The sequence below is a fragment of the Nerophis ophidion genome, linkage group LG15 (genome assembly GCF_033978795.1).
Source record: "Nerophis ophidion isolate RoL-2023_Sa linkage group LG15, RoL_Noph_v1.0, whole genome shotgun sequence".
NCBI lineage: Eukaryota > Metazoa > Chordata > Actinopteri > Syngnathiformes > Syngnathidae > Nerophis > Nerophis ophidion.
In genome coordinates this window covers 24,917,842-24,938,587 of record NC_084625.1, presented here as the reverse complement: position 1 = coordinate 24,938,587, position 20,746 = coordinate 24,917,842, and the positions used below count along the sequence as shown (strand labels likewise).

Genomic DNA, 20,746 nt, shown 5'->3' with positions numbered 1-20,746 from the left:
ATGAATATTTGGGCTTTGCAAGGTATAAACTATTTGGCCCAAACAATGCCTCTTGTAGCCACTTATATTTATACGTGTTTATTCATGCATTTATGCGCATCATTTTGCATTTTTGGCATGTTTCTTTTGCAGTGTATTAACATTGGGGAAACTTTAGGCCAGCTTGATGTCGGAACGATCATACAACTGTTTGATAGCATTTGCAGAATTGTAAGCAATCAATTGCAATTCTATCAATATGAATTTTTAATATACTTTCACAGAACTGGACTGAGCATATGTGACGTTGTCCTCATACACACTATATTGCCAAAAGTATTTGGCCACCCATCCAAATGATCAGAATCAGGTGTCCTAATCACTTGGCCCGGCCACAGGTGTATAAAATCAAGCACTTAGCCATGGAGACTGTGTCTACAAACATTTGTGGAACAATGTGCCGCTCTCAGTGATTTCCAGCGTGGAAATGTCAAAGGATGCCACCTGTGCAATAAATTCAGTCGTGAAATTTCCCCACTCCTAAAAATTACAAAGTCAACTTTCGGCTTTATAATAAGAAAAGGGAAGAGTTTGGGAACAACAGCAACTCAGCCACGTAAACTGACAGAGAGGGGTCAGCAGATGCTGAAGCGCATAGTGCAAAGATGTCACGTCAATTGCTACAGAGCTCCAAACTTCGAGTGACCTTTCAATCAGCCCACGTACAGTACGCAGAGAGCTTCATGGAATGGGGTTCCACGGCCGAGCAGCTGCAACTAAGCCATTCATCACCAAGTCCAATGCATATCGTCGGATGCAGTTGTGTTAGGCACGTCGCCACTGGACTCTAGCGCAGTGGAGACCCCTTCTCTGGAGTAATGAATGACGCTTTTCCATCTGGTAATCTGATGGACGAGTCTGGGTTTGGAGGTTGCTAGGAGAATGGTACATTTCGGACTGCATTGTGCCAGGTGTGAAATTTGGTGGAGGAGGAATTATGGTGTGGGGTTGTTTTTCAGGAGTTGGGCTTGGCCCCTTAGTTACAGTGAAATGAACTTTGAATGCTCCAGGATTACAAAACATTTTGGACAATTCCATGCTACCAACCTTTTGGGAACAGTTTGGAGCGGGCCCCTTACTCTTCCAACATGACTGTGCACCAGTGCACAAAGCAAGGTCCATACAGACATGTGACAGAGTCTGGTGTGGATGAACTTGACCGACCTGCGCAGAGTCCTGACCTGATTCTGATAGAACACCTTTGGGATGAATTAGAACGGAGACTGAGAGCCAAGCCTATTCAACCAACTCCAGTTAGTGACCTCACCAATGCGCTTTTAGAAAAACGGTCGAAAATTCCGATAAACACACTCAGCAACATTGTGGACAGCCTTCCCAGAAGAGTTGAAAAAGGTGGACCGACGTCATATTGAACCCTATGGGTCAGGAATGGGATGCCACATGTGAATCAAGGCAAGTGGCCAAAAACTTTTGGTAATATAGTGTATGTTCAGTCCATTTCGGTGAAAACAAATTAAGATTTGATACAAATGTATGTCTTAAAAGGAAAAGGGAGCTTTATTGTCAACTAATTACTAAATAATCTCCACAGAGCAAGACTGACCTCTGCTGGACCGCTACACTCCTAGCATTCCTTTTCTGCCTATTCACAAATCAACACATTATTTTCAAGTTTCAGTTTCACTGTAACTATTCATCTAAATATTACACGGAATGTACTCAAAAAGCGGTAAATCAACAAATAAGGGCGTCCAACACAATGGTACGCCCCTACTTTTTTCGCGATTTGGTTTAATCCAGTCGCTTGTAACCGGAAGTAGTAGTAAATGTTTGTTATGATTGCTGTCAGCTGCCTTCTATTCACATGATTACAATACGTTCACCGGCCAGCTTTTCGATATATATTTAACATAAATGCGTTAAAGTTATGTGTACTTATACTTTATAACGCACAGGTCATGTGTGTGCTCCTCTAGTTTGATCAGAGTTCGGAGGATAATATTATTGCTCTTTTAGCATTTAGTTTCCGGTTAGCAGCTAGCTATTGAAATGCTATTTTACCAATGAATATCGTGTTTATAGTTTGTAAACATGGACAGGATCATTAAAGGTAAGTGGACTTGCCTTTCATAAGTGCGTAAGAAGCGAAATGTGTTTAAAATATTGTAGGCTGTAGCTCTATAGAAATGATGACGTCACAATAAGGATAAATCAAAACAAACATGGCGGATCAATAAAGCAAATATTTAATTGTTTGTGTTTGTTGTTCCTCCAGACGTCGGTGATATCCAGTCTCGACTGTTTGACCACAGACCCATTGTCAATGCAGAGATCCGATACTTTGTCAAAGAGTTCGAGGTGCACTGCAGAATATAAAACGTAGCAAATGTGTAATTTAAAAACCCAGAACTGCACACTAACGTTTCCCCTGCTGTCGGCCCAGGAGAAAAGAGGACAAAGGGAGAGCAGACTGCTGGAGAACCTCCACAAAATGGTGCACGAAACAAACGAGAAAATGCTTCCTGAAAATTTGGAAGGCATGAAGCAGCAGTTGTCTGACGTCATTAGTCGATGTAAGTATGATATAGACCAGGGGTCTCAAACTGAATTAACCTGGGGGTCACTGGACGCAGAGTCTAAGTGAGTCTGGGCCGCAAGAAAAGATTTCTCAAAAAAAAAATGTTGCATGTGTAGTTGCATAATGACGTTTCAAATTGTATCCCCTGTGCACCGCAACTTTTCCCCTGCAAATGAGACACGTCAGGGTGCACCTGTGCTCAACAAAGAAATATTGCATCTCCCACTTTTCCTGGAATTGTCTTTGCTCATCACTAACCTTTCTCTTGACTGCGGGCTTTGAAAAAGACATAGTTTGGGGTTGTGGAATATATTTGTATTCAGCCGACGCACAGAGAATAATGTTATTTCCGCAATGTCAGCAGTAACGTGCGGGGAGGTTCATGGCTGGTGAGGCACTGACTTCATCACAGTCAGATTTACAGACATATAAACCCTAAAGAGTATCTTCTTCACCATTTGATTGGCTGCAGTTAACGGGTTATGTTTAAAAGCTCAAACCAGCATTCTTTACACATACAAACTGTAGCACACAAAAAAGCACATTTGATAAAAAAAACATTATTATGGTCTTACTTTACTTATAAATTGAGTCCATGCGCCGCTCCTTTTGAACAAATGCATCGATAACTTGTTTATAAAAGTCTTCCTTATCTTTCTTAAGTTTAAAAAGTCTCTGTCTCGATGGAGATTCCTGTCTGAAGCAAACCTTTGTAGCTCCGGCGTTGGTCTTCCTCTTAATTATCACCTCCTGCTTCGATTGAAAGTCCAGTTTATAAAACTGTTTATTTTAGATACCGGTATGTAATCCTCCATGTTAAATGTCCAGAGGAGAGAACAAATAAACGATCGCTGCCGCTGCACTTGACTTGCTAAGTGTAGCTTGTTGTCACTTATTCTGCAGCCGAGTAATTGCAAGAAGGATCTTTGGGATCACTAGCGTCCTCTACCACCATGAGGCGGAAGAACAGGTGCCTCACACAGTGCGTCTTCGCAACCGCTTTATGATTGCTCAGCACAAAAAATACATTACACACATACAGTTTTTGACAAAATACACTGTACATTATATACCTGAGCTAACTAAACTATGGAAATGTATAATGTAATTCATATAGCAATACGGTCTCACTGCACAGCAGCCAGCAGTTAGCCGAGTCTTTGCACAATTCATGGTGAGGCTCAACTGGCTGCTGACTCACCGCAAGTCTCTTCTCAGTATTTGAACGGCAAATGTGAAAATTCAGCGATTTTGAATAAAAATAATCCAAAACTGGTGAAGTTAAATGGAAAATAACTTTATAAAGTTTAATCACTGGATACATATAACTATTTTTATTTTTGCATTTTTTTTTCTTTCCATGATGGCACATGAGGCACTGCCTCACCTGCCTCCCCTGACTGCACATCACTGGCAATGTGTGTCGTTCCGCTTTCCCTCCCTACAGCAACATGGCGGTCGGCGGATAAAACTAAAAAAGTACCGGGATAGCGAGCGCAAAAAAGTGACTGCTCCCGGAGTGTTAGAAATAAATATATTTTGTGTTCATTGTGTGAGGTAATGCAAATTAAACAATAAAAAAACCATAACGATTAGAATTGGTCCAGGTTATCGGGGACTGTAATTACTGACGGACAGGTGTCGCTGTGTGACTGCAGCCAGACACGTAAGAAAACCCTCGTCTCCATGGCAACGTTTCTGTCTCTTTCACTCATTTGCCACTTTTCCACTAACGCAGGGGTAGGTAATCCCGAACGATGAAAGAGCCATTTTGGACCTAAATAACAAGAATTGTCTCTGTCTGGAGCCAACGGGCTGGGGTTTGCGTTTCTTTGCTTGCATCACGCAAGTGACGTCAATGTTTGGCCCTCGAGAGCCACATACCACACCGTGATTGGTAGATTACTTCAGCTCCACACACAACGTTGTCAAATGCCATTCATATAAAACTCGTGGGCCACACTAACATTAAACTTTCATATTAAGGTGAGGGCCGCAAAATAAAATTTCGCGGGCCGCATGTCTGAGACCCCTGATGTAGAAGTTGACAATATATATGTTGTACAGGGCTTACTCATTTCCTCTTTGTGCTGTAAAAATTGTGAATGGTCCACTTGACACTCCTGTAGGGAAACTTTGTTGTAATCAGAAAAATAACAGAAAAATCCACAGTTTATTCCAAAATGATTATTTGTCTTCTATGTAATTGCGCTCTGGAATAATGTTGTGAATGACATCTGCTGGGTCAAAACATGGTCTCTTCCTAACAGGTATGTACTTACAAACAAAGTCAAACATGTTTCTTTCAAAATCATTCATCGTTTTAACTCTGTAAAGACTGTGATGGTTAGATACAAGAAGGACATTGATGTAAGATGCATCCAGAGACTTTTTACAACCTTTTTTGGACTTGTGAAAGCACCCGATAACTAGGGCAGGGCATCTGCCGTTTCATGCTGGACCATATTCATGACAAATGTGTGCTTTGTTAGAAAGAGGTGCTATTTGGATTTACACAGTATGATAAAATATTAGAACATGAATTTTACCTATGCAACCTCATTATAATATTGGCTACGTTTTATATTCATAAATGTAAGTTTCTCAATACCCGACCTATTTTTTGTGCTTTTAAAATAATTATTACAAATTTACTTTAAAAACGCTTTCTACTTTTAACAACCAAAAAGCTATAAAAACTATGATGCTGTGCTCCAATTTTGGATTAGTTATGGAACTCGTGTGAACCTATGGCTTTACATATTGTTACATTAGTTTTTACATTCTTCTTTAGTGGCTTTATTGAGTTCACAACCCACTGGCACTTTTTTGTACTCTCTTTGTACTGTTTCTGTACTTGTTTTGGTTATTTCTTTGATTGTATGTAAATGTTAAATAATATCAATGAAGGTTTTGAAACCCCCCCCCCCCCCTCCCACCCCATCAAAAAAAAAAAAGTTGACAATACAGAAAATAATTACAGCTTTGCCTTGATTAAATGAGATATGTGACTATAAACCTGATCACAGTTGGTTGTTTCTGTTTTACAGTGGAGGCTGCTAATCACATGGCAAAAAGAATCCAGCAGAGGGAGCTTAAAGCAGAGCAGGTAAAATATAAAGGAAGCTTTGCTTAATGAGCTGCATATTGATCTACATTGAGGTTTAAATTAGTGCGATAAATAAACCACATGAGGAACTTTTTTTTTTTTTTTTTTTTTTTTGGAGGGGGGGGTTCTACTGTCACTGGCATTCAAGTGAAATTGGCAGCACGGTGGACAAGGGGTTAGTTGTGTGACACTACAAAGGTCCTGAGTTCGATCCTCGGGCTCGGGGTCTTTCTGTGTGGAGTTTGCATGTTCTCCCTGTGAATGCGTGGGTTCCCTCCGGGTACTCCAGCTTTCCCCCACACCCAAAGACATGCACCTGGGGCTAGGATGATTGGCAACACTTCTGTAAATTGGCACTATTGTATGAATGCGAATGAGTATGAATGTTGTTTCCCAGGAATAAACATGTTTGTTTTGTCCCATTCACATGTTGCAGGAGTTCCTCTGTTAATTCATCCAACAGAGAGAGATTATTTTGGAGGGCAATATTCGTTGTACTTACATTCATATCTGTGTTAATAGAAACCAGTTGTAGCTGGGACGCCTTGTCTTTAATTTCCTTTCTAATGAGTTCAATTTCCTTATTAAAGAAATTCTTAAAGTCATCAGCCAAATGGGTTTAGCTACTGGCAGGAGTCCCTTGTTGGGTTAGCGATTCTACTGTACTGAACAAATATGTAGGATTGTTTTTGTTGAGGCGGATGAGATTGGAGTAGTAATTAGTTGTAGACAAACACTCTGAGTCTGTCTGAAGCAGCTAAATATTTTTTTAATTAATGCATATTGTTTTAATGTGTGGCACCTTGAGACCAGAATGTTTGACAATCTAAAAGTAACACGTGTCCCTCCACTTATTTTTGCAGTTTAATGAAATTTAATGATTCAATCTTTTTTTTAATGACAAATCGAATCGCAATTTGAGGGAAATTGGCAGTCACGTTTACTTCTCAATCGTGCAGCCCAACTTGTAAAAACTTATTTGAATTGATTGTATTAATCATATTTATTTTAAGCTAAAACATTAGTTTTAAATTGAATATATAGAATGAAATTAGATTAATTAGTTTTTAAATCGGAACCAAAAGGTTCTGATTTAACACAACTTTAAGCCACAATGGAAGAGGATGTTAACCAATGGCTGAAAAACAGTCATCTTACTCTTGCCTTGCTAAAAATGGTATGCGCTTTTAGTTCGAAAACGGCGGCATTTAAAATCTCTTTGCAAAGTTGTGAAATACGGGAGGTTACTGAATTGAAATCTTTGGCGCTAAACCACCAACTTTAGATCTGAAAAGAAAATACTGTCTAAAGTGGCAAAAAGTAACCAACTTTCACATCTGTCCTATTGTCTTTCAACTTGGGCTCAGGCATCGCCCTCTACAATCAGACCCATGACTTCTCTGCAGAGCCAGACCTTGACAGTCATGGATAAGAAGCCCATCCGCTGGCCAAATGGCTGAGGTGGAGAAAAATAACTTCAAAAAGTACATGATTCATGTCAGTCAGAAAGGGACATTGATCCCAATAACTTTCACTTTTCCAACTTTGGATTAAAACTTTCCGCCTTAGCCTTTTAGTACTTTGGCAAAACTAGGTCTACTGTCACTTTTGTTGTATCTTAACGTTGTTGCGGCTTTTTCCAATCGTGCTGTTGCCGAAAGTTGCGTTGTGGCTTTATGTTGCTGTGTTGTACCATTTGCATTTATTGACATTTCTCAGCCACCGTACATTAGCACTACATGAAACTATCCAAGAAAAATGACCCGAATAAGGCAGAAAAATAAAATAGAATAAGATGAATGAATAAGAAAGTAATTAAATGAGACCTTATCTCTAAATATACAAATGTACAAACGTGGCCAATGGGTATCAGATCTAAATGTGCCTGTAAATAGTGTGAGTTTAGAATAACTATTCCAAGCAGCAGAATATATAAATGTAATTGTATGTACTAATTCCCCGTGTGTACCGACTTTTTTTATTTCGCACGTGTTGATATAGCCATATTTTTAAATTTCTTCCAATTTTATTAAAATTTTTGGACTGGGTCTCAAATATATATATATTTTTTTTTAAACCAAACAGACTAGTGTTCCTGTCACTCTGTGTGGAGTTTGCATTTTCTCTTGCGTGCATGGGTTTTCTCTGGGTACATCTCCAAAACGTGTTAGGTTAATAGTAAAATGTATATTGTTCGTTATTGTGAATGTGAATGGTTGTCAACATGTTCCCTGGCAACCAGACCAGGGTGTACCCCACCTTTGGCCAGAGTCATTTGGGATAGGCTCCAGCTCACCCAGGGATTAAATGTTGTTATTTCAGATGTGGGATGGGGAAAACTAGCTTGAGTACGGGGGCTGTGGCTTGAAGGTATTAGAGCCATATAGATAGATAGATAGATAGTACTTTATTGATTCCTTCATATACTTTAGAGCAGGGGTCACCAACGCGGTGCACTAGGTAGCCCGTAAAGACCAGATGAGTAGCCCGCTGGCCTGTTCTAAAAATAGCTCAAATAGCAGCACTTACCAGTGAGCTGCCTCTATTTTTTAAATTGTATTTATTTACTAGCAAGCTGGTCTTGCTTTCCTCAACATTTTTAATTCTAAGAGAGACAAAACTCAAATAGAATTTGAAAATCCAAGAAAATATTTTAAAGACTTGGTCTTCACAAGTTTAAATAAATTCCTTTTTTTTTTTTACTTTGCTTCTTATAACTTTCAGAAAGACAATTTTAGAAAAAAAAATACAACCTTAAAAATGATTTTAGGATTTTTAAACACATATACCTTTTTACCTTTTAAATTCCGTCCTCCTCCTCTCTGAGCTGCTACCTTACCGTGGTAGAGGAGTTTGCGTGTCCCAATGATCCTAGGAGCTATGTTGTCTGGGGGTTTTCATGCCCCCTGGTAGGGTCTCCCAAGACAAACAGGTCCTAGGTGAGTGATCAGACAAAGAGCAGCTCAAAGACTTCTATGGAATTACAACGAAATGAACCCAGATTTCCCTCGCCCGGACGTGGGTCACCGGGGCCCCGCTCTGGAGCCAGGCCCGGAGTTGGGGCACGATGGCGAGCGCCTGGTGGTCGGGCCTGTTCCCATGGGGCCCGGCCGGGCACAGCCCGAAGAGGCAACGTGGGTCATCCCTCCAATGGGCTCACCACTCATAGGAGGGGCCATAGAGGTCGGGTGCATTGTGAGCTGGGCGGCAGCCGAAGGCAGGGCACTTGGCGGTCCGATCCTCGGCTACAGAAGCTAGCTCTTGGGACGTGGAACGTCACCTCACTGGGGGGGAAGGAGCCTGAGCTAGTGCGCGAGGTAGAGAAGTTCCGGCTGGATATAGTCGGACTCACCTCGACGCACAGCAAGGGCTCTGGAACCAGTTCTCTCGAGAGGGACTGGACCCTCTTCCACTCTGGCGTTGCCGGCAGTGAGAGGCGACGGGCTGGGGTGGCAATTCTGGTTGCCCCCCGGCTCAAAGCCTGTACGTTTGAGTTCAACCCAGTGGACGAGAGGGTAGCTTCCCTTCGCCTTCGGGTGGGGGGACGGGTCCTGACTGTTGTTTGTGCTTACGCACCAAACAGCAGTTCAGAATACCCACCCTTTTTGGGTACACTCGAGGGAGTACTGGAAAGTGCTCCTCCGGGTGATTCCCTTGTCCTACTGGGAGACTTCAACGCTCATGTTGGCAACGACAGTGAAACCTGGAGAGGCGTGATTGGGAAGAATGGTCGCCCGGATCTAAACCCGAGTGGTGTTTTGTTATTGGACTTTTGTGCTCGTCACAGTTTGTCGATGACAAACACCATGTTCAAACATAAGGGTGTCCATATGTGCACTTGGCACCAGGACACCCTAGGCCGCAGTTCCATGATCGACTTTGTAGTTGTGTCATCGGATTTGCGGCCTTATGTTTTGGACACTCGGGTGAAGAGAGGGGCGGAGCTTTCTACCGATCACCACCTGGTGGTGAGTTGGCTGCGATGGTGGGGGAGGATGCCGGACAGACCTGGCAGGCCCAAGCGCATTGTGAGGGTCTGCTGGGAACGTCTGGCAGAGTCTCCTGTCAGAGAGAGTTTCAATTCACACCTCCGGGAGAACTTTGAACATGTCACGAGGGAGGTGCGGGACATTGAGTCTGAGTGGACCATGTTCCGAACCTCTATTGTCGAGGCGGCTGATTGGAGCTGTGGCCGCAAGGTTGTTGGTGCCTGTCGTGGCGGTAATCCCAGAACCCGTTGGTGGACACCAGCAGTGAGGGATGCCGTCAAGCTGAAGAAGGAGTCCTATCGGGTTCTTTTGGCTCATAGGACTCCGGAGGCAGTGGACGGGTACCGACGGGCCAAGCGGTGTGCAGCTTTAGCGGTCGCGGAGGCAAAAACTCGGACATGGGAAGAGTTCGGGGAAGCCATGGAAAACGACTTCCGGACGGCTTCGAAGCGATTCTGGACCACCATACGGCGCCTCAGGAAGGGGAAGCAGTGCACTATCAACACCGTGTATGGTGCGGATGGTGTTCTGCTGACTTCGACTGCGGATGTTGTGGATCGGTGGAGGGAATACTTCGAAGACCTCCTCAATCCCACCAACACGTCTTTCTTTGAGGAAGCGGTGCCTGGGGAATCTGTAGTGGACTCTCCTATTTCTGGGGCTGAGGTCGCTGAGGTAGTTAAAAAGCTCCTCGGCGGCAGGGCCCCGGGGGTGGATGAGATCCGCCCGGAGTTCCTTAAGGCTCTGGATGCTGTGGGGCTGTCTTGGTTGACAAGACTCTGCAGCATCGCGTGGACATCGGGGGCGGTACCTCTGGATTGGCAGACCGGGGTGGTGGTCCCTCTCTTTAAGAAGGGGGACCGGAGGGTGTGTTCCAACTATCGTGGGATCACACTCCTCAGCCTTCCCGGTAAGGTTTATTCAGGTGTACTGGAGAGGAGGCTTCGCCGGATAGTCGAACCTCGGATTCAGGAGGAACAGTGTGGTTTTCGTCCTGGTCGTGGAACTGTGGACCAGCTCTATACTCTCGGCAGGGTTCTTGAGGGTGCATGGGAGTTTGCCCAACCAGTCTACATGTGCTTTGTGGACTTGGAGAAGGCATTCGACCGTGTCCCTCGGGAAGTCCTGTGGGGAGTGCTCAGAGAGTATGGGGTATCGGAATGTCTTATTGTGGCAGTCCGCTCCCTGTATGATCAGTGTCAGAGCTTGGTCCGCATTGCTGGCAGTAAGTCGGACACGTTTCCAGTGAAGGTTGGACTCCGCCAAGGCTGTCCTTTGTCACCGATTCTGTTCATAACTTTTATGGACAGAATTTCTAGGCGCAGTCAAGGCGTTGAGGGGTTCCGGTTTGGTGGCCACGGGATTAGGTCTCTGCTTTTTGCCGATGATGTAGTCCTGATGGCTTCATCTGGCCGGGATCTTCAGCTCTCACTGGATCGGTTCGCAGCCGAGTGTGAAGCGACCGGAATGAGAATCAGCACCTCCAAGTCCGAGTCCATGGTTCTCGCCCGGAAAAGGGTGGAGTGCCATCTCCGGGTTGGGGAGGAGACCCTGCCCCAAGTGGAGGAGTTCAAGTACCTAGGAGTCTTGTTCACGAGTGGGGGAAGAGTGGATCGTGAGATCGACAGGCGGATCGGTGCGGCGTCTTCAGTAATGCGGACGTTGTATCGATCCGTTGTGGTGAAGAAGGAGCTGAGCCGGAAGGCAAAGCTCTCAATTTACCGGTCGATCTACGTTCCCATCCTCACCTATGGTCATGAGCTTTGGGTCATGACCGAAAGGATAAGATCACGGGTACAAGCGGCCGAAATGAGTTTCCTCCGCCGGGTGGCGGGGCTCTCCCTTAGAGATAGGGTGAGAAGCTCTGCCATCCGGGAGGAGCTCAACGTAAAGCCGCTGCTCCTCCACATCGAGAGGAGCCAGATGAGGTGGTTCGGGCATCTGGTCAGGATGCCACCCGAACGCCTCCCTAGGGATGTGTTTAGGGCACGTCCAGCTGGTAGGAGGCCACGGGGAAGACCCGGGACACGTTGGAAAGACTATGTCTCCCGGCTGGCCTGGGAACGCCTCGGGATCCCCCGGGAAGAGCTAGACGAAGTGGCTGGAGATAGGGAAGTCTGGGCTTCCCTGCTTAGGCTGCTGCCCCCGCGACCCGACCTCGGATAAGCGGAAGATGATGGATGGATGGATGGAAATTCCGTCCTCTTCTTTCCTGACAATTTAAGTCAGTGTTGAAGTATTTTTATTTTTTTTATTGTAAAGAATAATAAATATATTTTAATTTAATTCTTCATTTTAGCTTCTGTTTTTTCGACGAAGAATATTTGTGAAATATTTCTTCAAACTTATTATGACTAAAATTCCCAAAAATTATTTTTGGCAAATCTGTAATATCAAATTTATATCTTATTTCAGAGTCTTTTGAATTTCTTTTAAAATTTTTGTTCTGGAAATTTTAGAAGAAATAATTGTCTTTGTTAGAAATATACCTTGGTCCAATTTGTTATATATTCTAACAAAGTGCAGATTGGATTTTAACCTATTCAAAGAATGTCATCAAAATTTTAAAATGAATCTTAATTAGGAAAAATTACTAATGATGTTCCATAAATTATTTTTTTAATTTTTTCAAAAAGATTCGAATTAGCTAGTTTTTGTCTTCTTCTTTTTTTTTGGCTGAATTTTAAAGAGTCGAAATTGAAGATAACTGTTTCAAAATATTTTTATTTTTTCGTTTTTTCTCCTCTTAAATCGTTCAATTAAGTATTTTTTTCATCATTTATTCTCTACAAAAAACCTTCCGTAAAAGGAAAAAAAATGTACGACAAAATGACGGACAGAAATACCCATTTTTTTAATATATATATATAGATTTATTTATCAAAGGTAAATTGAGCAAATTGGCTATTTCTGGCATTTTATTTAAGTGTGTATAAAACTGGTAGCCTTTCGCATTAATCAGTACCCAAGAAGTAGCTCTTGGTTTCAAAAAGGTTGGTGACCCCTGCTTTAGAGTAATATGAATAGATGTGTAACAATTGTGCAGTAATTAATTTTGTTTGCCCTGTATGTCCTGGGTGAGATTCATAACTCCTCCAAGAATGTAAGATAGTGCACCCCCAATGACTACCAAACAGGATGTGTAATTTGTGTTGTCATTAACTTAGCTTATTTTAAATACCACAATTTTTTATGTCAACAACATAGTAACACCTTCAAATTAAGTCAAAAGTTTGTCTTGTTCTGATTTTAATTGCTTTGGAGGCGCATTTGACCGGTGATCAGTGGAGCCACACCGTGCTGTCCCTTATTGCGGTTTCACAGAGCAGCACCACAGCCAATCTTTTTTAAATCTTTACCCAGGAAAGTCAAATTGAGAATAATAATCTCTTTTTTTAACAAAGTTTTGCACAATCAGTGAGCTTGTGGGCATCTTGAGCTGTCCTTTTCCTGCATGGTGCAAGTGTTTGACTCGTCTCCGCCCAAAATATATTTTGGCGTTTGTTTGGAAGACCAAAAGCTGCTGCAACTCTTCTCACTCTAACGAATATACGATGCATAGAAATAAAAAATATCTATTAATGTTGTTTTTAATTATTTTCACCTGTCCTTTCAGAGTGTCCAACTCCAGGAAAACATGGAGCATATGAAAGAAGAGTGGGCAGACTTTCTGAAAGAGCAGCAGAGGCTAAAGGAAGAAGTGGAAGAAGAACATGCCAAGGCTGTGGGACAACTCAGCACTCATTACAGTGAGAAAAAGAAGGATCTGGATAAGTTATTATTAGATGTTTAGCAATGCAATTTGATCCACACAAACCTTAATTGTCAGTCCAGCATTATCAGAAAAACAAAGATCTTTTTAAAGTTGTCCACATTTTTTTTTTTTTTTTTTTACTATCATGTAATTATATTTAATTTAAATTAAAATGGCGGGTTAAAACGTTTTTTAAATCTGGGGGGAAATCACTTCCACAAAATTGGCATGCTTAATCCAAAGGATTGCAGTATATTTTTGATAATAGAATTGTATTTTTAAGTTTACTAGCATAAGATGACATTTAAGTTGATGAAAATGTAAGTCACCAACCTCGCCACTAGGGGATGCAAGTACACTGTTAATGTGTGTGTGTGTGTGTCCTTGACAGGGTAATAGATTAAATGAGACTATCCAGATGTGTGGTAATCTTCTGCACACCTACATGTAACACAGACACATGAAGGATTTTGTACTTCTAGAAGTTTCCATATTTTGCACTAAAAGTGTTTGATGGAGGCAGACCTCCAAATAAATTAGAATAAAGCTGCTCAGGTGCAAGCTCCCCCCACCCCTCTACTTGGCTCATGGCTCCTTAAACTCTCATGCAAGGTCACGCTTTGTTTCCTTTGTGTGTGTATATATATATATATATATATATATATATATATATATGTATGTGTGTGTGTGTGTGGTAAAGAGTCAGGAATGGCAGAAGGTGGTAGTCTAGGTGTCAGGAGATCAAAGAGGGCATGGCCACGCCAGCAGATGTTCGCAGGAAAAGGGCCAACCCTAATTTGCTCTGTGCGCACTTCACTGAGGTGTATGTGTGGCGGTGCAGCTGTCCAAGGTGGAGACAGCTCATCATCGCCTAATAAGCAGTGACAAGACGGAAACATGGCTGCCCTCTGCCAGCTAGGCACCTTTTTCATCTGCCCTTGTTTATTTTTTGGTTTGACTGGAAAGCAAGAAAAACAGGGCCTGTGAAAGGTCACATCCACAAGTGGAGAAAGACGAGGGCGAGGTTTCTTCTTAGGACTGACGTGACAATGTTCACCACTCGCTTTTCTAATGAATTTGAACTCGAGCTGGATGCTGGCGCATTAAGACCACCTTCCTATACCTACTTATTTATCTACCACGGACCTTTCATCTTTCCATATCAAACCTGCTAATTTACACAATAATCCTTCCTTTATTGCCATTAACTGACTGGTAGAAATTATTAATGAATTGAATATTGTCGGAGCTAGTGCATAAAAACTGTTTACGTCCCCGAAATACAATTTCTAACATTGAGACATGAGTTAAAACCCACATAGTCACCTTCACACTCTTAATCGAATATACTAATATAGTAATGTTGCCTGATGCTAAGCCAATCAGTGGCCATGATCCTGAACAGCACTCTCTGACTGGTTTGGTCTTAGTCTCTAGTGACCACTACTTTAGTATTGCTGTTTTTAGGTAAGTTTGCCAATGTTATGCCTAAAAATGTTTAGTAGAGGTCATAAATACGGAATCTAGCAAATGCGGAAAGGGGTGACTACCTAACTACCATAAGCACTATGTGGTTGTTTAAGGCCACAATCAATCACATTATTATGGCATACAGATTTTGGATATATATTTTTTTCTTTTTTAATGCTTTAGTTTTAAAATATGTCAAAGTTCAATACAATTATTGTTTGAATCCGATTAGGAATTAGGATGCTACTTACACCCCTGTTAGAAAATACAAAATAGTTAATTCCTCTTAAGAAACCTAGCATTGAACACTTCAACACAGACTGCATAATGTCATCAAAGCTCACATTCGCACCAACATTTGGGAACAAGGATGAGGTAATATGAGAAAGAGAAAAAAACATGTATTTTTGTGGCAACAGACAGTTTTTGTGTAAATATTTTGCATCTCATATCACATAATTGTGATGCGTTCAAGGACTTTTATCACTCATTTTGTAAGACGTGAGGTAGGCTAAACCCCCCAATAGATGCACTACTACTACTACAGAATTATGACCGGTTGTATGATTAAGTCACAAATCCTGGGGACGTATAAGCTGCATGCAAAAACATGACAAAGGTAAAATACATGTGTTAATAAAAATTTAGTTTCAACCATCTTAAGTCAATTAGTTTTTAGTGCTTATGAACATACCGTGTGTGTGTGTGTGTGTGTGTGTGTGTGTGTGTGTGTGTGTGTGTGTGTGTGTGTGTGTGTGTGTGTGTGTGTGTGTGTGTGTGTGTGTGTGTGTGTGTGTGTGTGTGTGTGTGTGTGTGTGTGTGTGTGTGTGTGTGTGTGTGTGTGTGTGTGTGAAAAAAAAGATATTAAAGACCAAAATGGGGCCACAAAAAGCTCCTGTAACACCATCTAGCCTCATACCTATACATTTTGTAAATCTATGCCTCCAGACCCATCTACAGCTAACAACCTACATGTGTGTATCTTTATACGCATCTACTGTACCTACCTCCTAACATTTCTGCTTCCAGCTCGCATACTAATATAGTGGTGGCGTCAGTCAAAACACTCTCATTGTTAACAAGTGAGCAGTGTGTTGTAGTTCCTGTTCGTCGGGGACACGAACGCCATAAAGTTGCGGTGCTGCGTGCCAACATAAATGCTAAATAAAGGAAAGTGTGCAGCAGTCTGGAGCCGTAGAAGATAAGGGGACTGCAACCATTCAGCTTTGAAATACCTGATACAAAGCCTTTTTAAAACAGTTTGTGGCGTCATAATGTACCCGCTTTGTCACGCTTGCTTTTCACTCTTATGACTCCAACTTTGGGAACTACCACCAACAAACTTCAACGTTGTGCTGTATCCTCCTTCAAAGTCTCAATTATAGCAAACTAATGTGAGATCGGAACGTCCTTAAAGAAACAAAAATTCCCAAGGAGCGCTAAAGTTTCAACCAAACTTTGCATTTTCTCCGCAGCCTCTGTGATCACTTTTCACTGGGGTGGACAAATGAGAAAAAGCAGGTCTTCAGGACACAAGTTGAGTGCGGGAAGAATGGGACGTGAGCTATTTGATTCACCCCAGCTTTCCTGGCAGCTTATGAGAACTCTCAGCCTATTTTTTCCCCCCTATTGTGCTGCAAGATGGGCCCCTGTTACTCAATTACGGAGGGTCCCGAATGAAAATGCCAGCGAACAAAAGCCTTTGCTTCCAAGTTAATAAGCCCAGCATAACAACACTCCAGGGTAGCACTGATGCTTCCTGGGTGGATGGCAATGCAGGTGCTGATATGAATTCTTTGGCTCTGGAGAATGTTCCCCCCCTGTGGTCTCTAAATGGGAGACTGATCTCCAAGCGGCAGTAACACTCATTAAGAAATTGATATTTCTCAGAGGGTATTTAGCAGCCCTGTCGGACAGTATAGCCAAGAAAATGAGCACTGGGTGGCACATAAAGCAAAGAAATTAAATGTAATAAATGGGCCAACGACACAAATTATTCATGCTGTTTATTTTGCCCGCGCATGCTCCTTTACATACACCGTGGATGGCTACCTGAATGTCTGCACGGGTCGTTGTACGGTCAGTGATCAGGGCAATGCGTACGTCAGTGCAAATATAGGATAGGTCGGGGGTCAGCAACCCGCGGCTCTCGAGCCACATGCGGCTCTCGAGCCACATGCGGCTCTTTAGCGGCGCCCTGGTGGCTCCATGGAGCTTTTTCGAAAATGTATGGAAATCGGGTGAAAAGTTTCTGTAGTTTCTGTAGGAGGACAAACATGACACACACCATCCTAATTGTTAGAAAGCCCACTGTTTAATAGGTTTGTGTTTATGCTTCACTGATGAGAGTATTTGGCGAGCGCAATTTTGTCCTACTAATTTCAGCGGCTCTTGAACTCACCGTTGTGTGTGTGGCCTGTGTCCTCAGCAGTTTGTTTACATGTACAACTTTCTCCAACGCTGCCACAGAGACGTGTTTTATGCCACTCCTTTGTCTCATTTTGACCACCAAACATTTTATGCTGAGGTTGAATTGACAAAGGTGAGCTTTGTTGATGTGATTGACTTGTTGGAGTGCTAATCAGACATATTTGGTCAATGCATGACTGCAGGCTAATTGATACTAACATGCTATTTAGGCATATTACATCATTATGCCTCATTTGTAGGTATATTTGGTCTCATTTAATTTATTTTACTTATGTTAAGTTTATTTTTCCATGTTTCATGACACATTATCTGTTTGTACAAACCCTGTTTCCATATGAGTTGGGAAATTGTGTTAGATGTAAATATAAACGGAATACAATGATTTGCAAATCATTTTCAACCCATATTCATTTGAATATGCTACAAAGACAACACATTTGATGTTTAAACTGATCAACTTTTTTTTTTTTTGCAAATCATTAACTTTAGAAGGTATTCGGAGTGGAATGTTCAAAATGAACATGCAACATTTGTGATGTTTAAACTGTGTTTTTACATAATTAGCAGACTAAATACAATCGGATATGGTCTAAGGCAGGGGTCACCAACCTTTTTGAAACCAAGAGATACTTCTTGAGTACTGATTAATGCGAAGGGCTACCAGTTTGATACACACTTAAATAAATTGCCAGAAATAGCCAATTTGCTCAATCTACCTTTTAATAAATAAATCTATATATATAAAAAGAAAGGGTATTTCTGTCTGCCGTTCCGCCGTACATTTTTTTTTCCTTTTACGGAAGGTTTTTTGTAGAGAATAAATGATGAAAAAAACACTTAATAGAACGGTTTAAAAGAGGAGAAAACGGGGAAAAAACTAAAATAAAATTTTGAAACATAGTTTATCTTCAATTTCGACTCTTTTAAAATTCAACCGAAAAAAAGAGGAGAAAAACTCGTTAATTCGAATCTTTTTGAAAATTTAAAAAAATAATTCATGGAACATCATTAGTAATTTTTCCTGATTAAGATTCATTTTAGAATTTTGATGACATGTTTTAAATAGGTTTAAATCCAATCTGCACTTTGTTGGAGTATATAACAAATTGGACCAAGCTATATTTCAAACAAAAACAAAAATTTTAAAAGAAATTAAAGACTTTGAAATAAAATTTAGATTTGATTCTACAGATTTTCTAGATTTGCCAGAATATTTTTGGGGAATTTTAATCATAAGTTTGAAGGAATATTTCACAAATATTCTTCGTCGAAAAAACAGAAGCTAAAATGAAGAATTAAATTAAAATGTATTTATTATTCTTTACTATAAAAAAAGAAACTTAAACATTGATTTAAATTGTCAGGAAAGAAGAGGAAAGAATTTAAAAGATAAAAAAGTATATGTGTTTAAAAGTCCTAAAATAATTTTTAAAATTGTATTTTTTCTCTAAAGTTATCTTTCTGAAAGTTATAAGAAGCAAAGTAAAAAAAATCAATTAATTTATTTAAACAAGTGAAGACCAAGTCTTTAAAAAAATTTTATTGGATTTTAAAATTCTATTTGAGTTTTGTCTCTCTTAGAATTAAAAATGTCGAGCAAAGCGAGACCAGCTTGCAAGTAAATGAATAAAATTTAAAAAAAAGAGGCAGCTCACTGGTAAGTGCTGCTATTTGAGCTATTTTTGGAACAGGCCAGCGGGCGACTCATCTGGTCCTTACGGGCGACCTGGTGCCCGCGGGCACCGCGTTGGTGACCCCTGGTCTAAGGATACAATGAAACATAATTAAGCATATAAAGTCAACTTATTTTTCCACTCTACTGGTACTTTAAGAAAACGAACAACATAAACAACATTAAATAAACACAGAGCTGATGCAACCAGCTACCGCTTCAGTGGGGCCATTTCTACATACAGCTCTAAAAGTTAAACGACAAAAAAAGCAAGTAATTAGCAATAAATAGTGCATATTGCGCACATGCGATCGCACCATTCGTAGACAAACAACAAAACAAAAGATGAGTAAGGAGACCTCGACTGGTGTGCTTGCTGGCAAATTTCACTGACTGGACTTCAGGTAAAACTGTAACAGAATTTGAGCAAAGAAATGACATGCATTCAAATAAAACATTAAAGAATGGTCCTGTTTGACATTCTGACAATAACATTCAATTTGTGTTGAAATATTGGGGTCTTAAGTGTATTAAAAATATGCAAATGAGTAGCTGTAATTAACCCAAATACAAAAGTGTGATTAATTTGATCCAAATAATTTGACAGCATTAATTGTAACGTAATACAATTCTGTGTGACACGTCGACAGAAAAGGTTTACATTTATTTGCCATTTTATTTATTGACACAATGTAAGCCATTAAATTGTTGACATTGATGAGCTGCATGTTCGTATTTTGTTGTTTTGGGGGTTTGTTTCCCCCTACTTGTGTTCATCATCTTAAGCACATGTATAGTTATCTTATCTAAAATTAAATGTAATTACTATTTATTTTCGTTTTATAATTTAATTTTTTTAGTATTACTATTATTAAAAAATTACCTGAAGCTATTTTCCAATTAATGTATTTGGATTTGATTTAAATAGTATTTATTTGTAATTGTATCAATTATTTTTTCTTAGTATTATTTACATTTTACTGTAGGATGTTTAATAAGTATTTAGGTTTTAGTTTTTTTCATTTTAATATTTTTTCACTGTTAATTCAATTTTAGCCTATTGTTATTTTAAACTTAATATCTGTGTTTAACAAACAAAATGTATTCATATTTTTGTACTTGTTTTGTGTATATTGAGCATGTAGGCCCGGTAGGAACTAATTCATTTTAATGTTGTTTTCATTTCATTTTGTATTCAGTTGTGCTTTCATTGTATTGATTGATTGATTGATTGATTGATACTTTTATTAGTAGATTGTACAGTACATATTCCGTACAATTGACCACTAAATGGTAACACCCGAATAAGTTTTTCAACTTGTTTAAGTCGGGGTCCACGTTAATCAATTCATGGTATTAAATGTTTATATTAACTTATCATAACTTAATACGTTTGTGTAAAACAAATACAATGACATTGTGTCGATCAAGTTGGCAAATTATTATTGAAAGCTAATGTTTCTTAGTGCATAATGCAATATTCCAAATAACAAACAGTTGAGCATATTGTTTAGTGTCATGCAAGAGTCAAGTCTGGTGAATTCCTTCCAGGTCAGGCAGGTCCAAGACATACTGATAACGAGTCCAGTAACAACAAACACCTTACTTAGTCAATCATGGAGCAAACAATAGCCTGAGGGATTCGGGATGTTGTCGGCCACTAGCAGAAACAAACTTGAAGTCGTTTAGGTTCCAGAAGCTTTGGAATGTATGACCTCACTGCCAAACACGTCCTAAAACAATG

General features: G+C 40.5%; 1 protein-coding gene across 1 annotated transcript; it reads left to right on the top strand.

The window, feature by feature from the left end:
• The first annotated feature begins 1,809 nt into the window (after positions 1-1,809).
• Positions 1,810-19,720, top strand: bloc1s5 (biogenesis of lysosomal organelles complex-1, subunit 5, muted). Its single transcript, XM_061921911.1, has 5 exons — positions 1,810-2,110; positions 2,276-2,358; positions 2,444-2,573; positions 5,629-5,687; positions 13,293-19,720. Exons 1-5 carry the CDS (start codon positions 2,092-2,094, stop codon positions 13,467-13,469), a joined length of 468 nt encoding a protein of 155 aa, XP_061777895.1. The 5' UTR covers positions 1,810-2,091; the 3' UTR covers positions 13,470-19,720.
• The last annotated feature ends 1,026 nt before the right edge of the window (positions 19,721-20,746 follow it).

What these genes read in the sequence shown, in the direction of transcription:
- bloc1s5 (XM_061921911.1), top strand. An exon ending in ACTTTGTCAAAGAGTTCGAG is followed by an intron (nt 2,359 to 2,443) that starts GTGCACTGCAGA and finishes CTGTCGGCCCAG; the next exon opens with GAGAAAAGAGGACAAAGGGA. An exon ending in GTCTGACGTCATTAGTCGAT is followed by an intron (nt 2,574 to 5,628) that starts GTAAGTATGATA and finishes TCTGTTTTACAG; the next exon opens with TGGAGGCTGCTAATCACATG.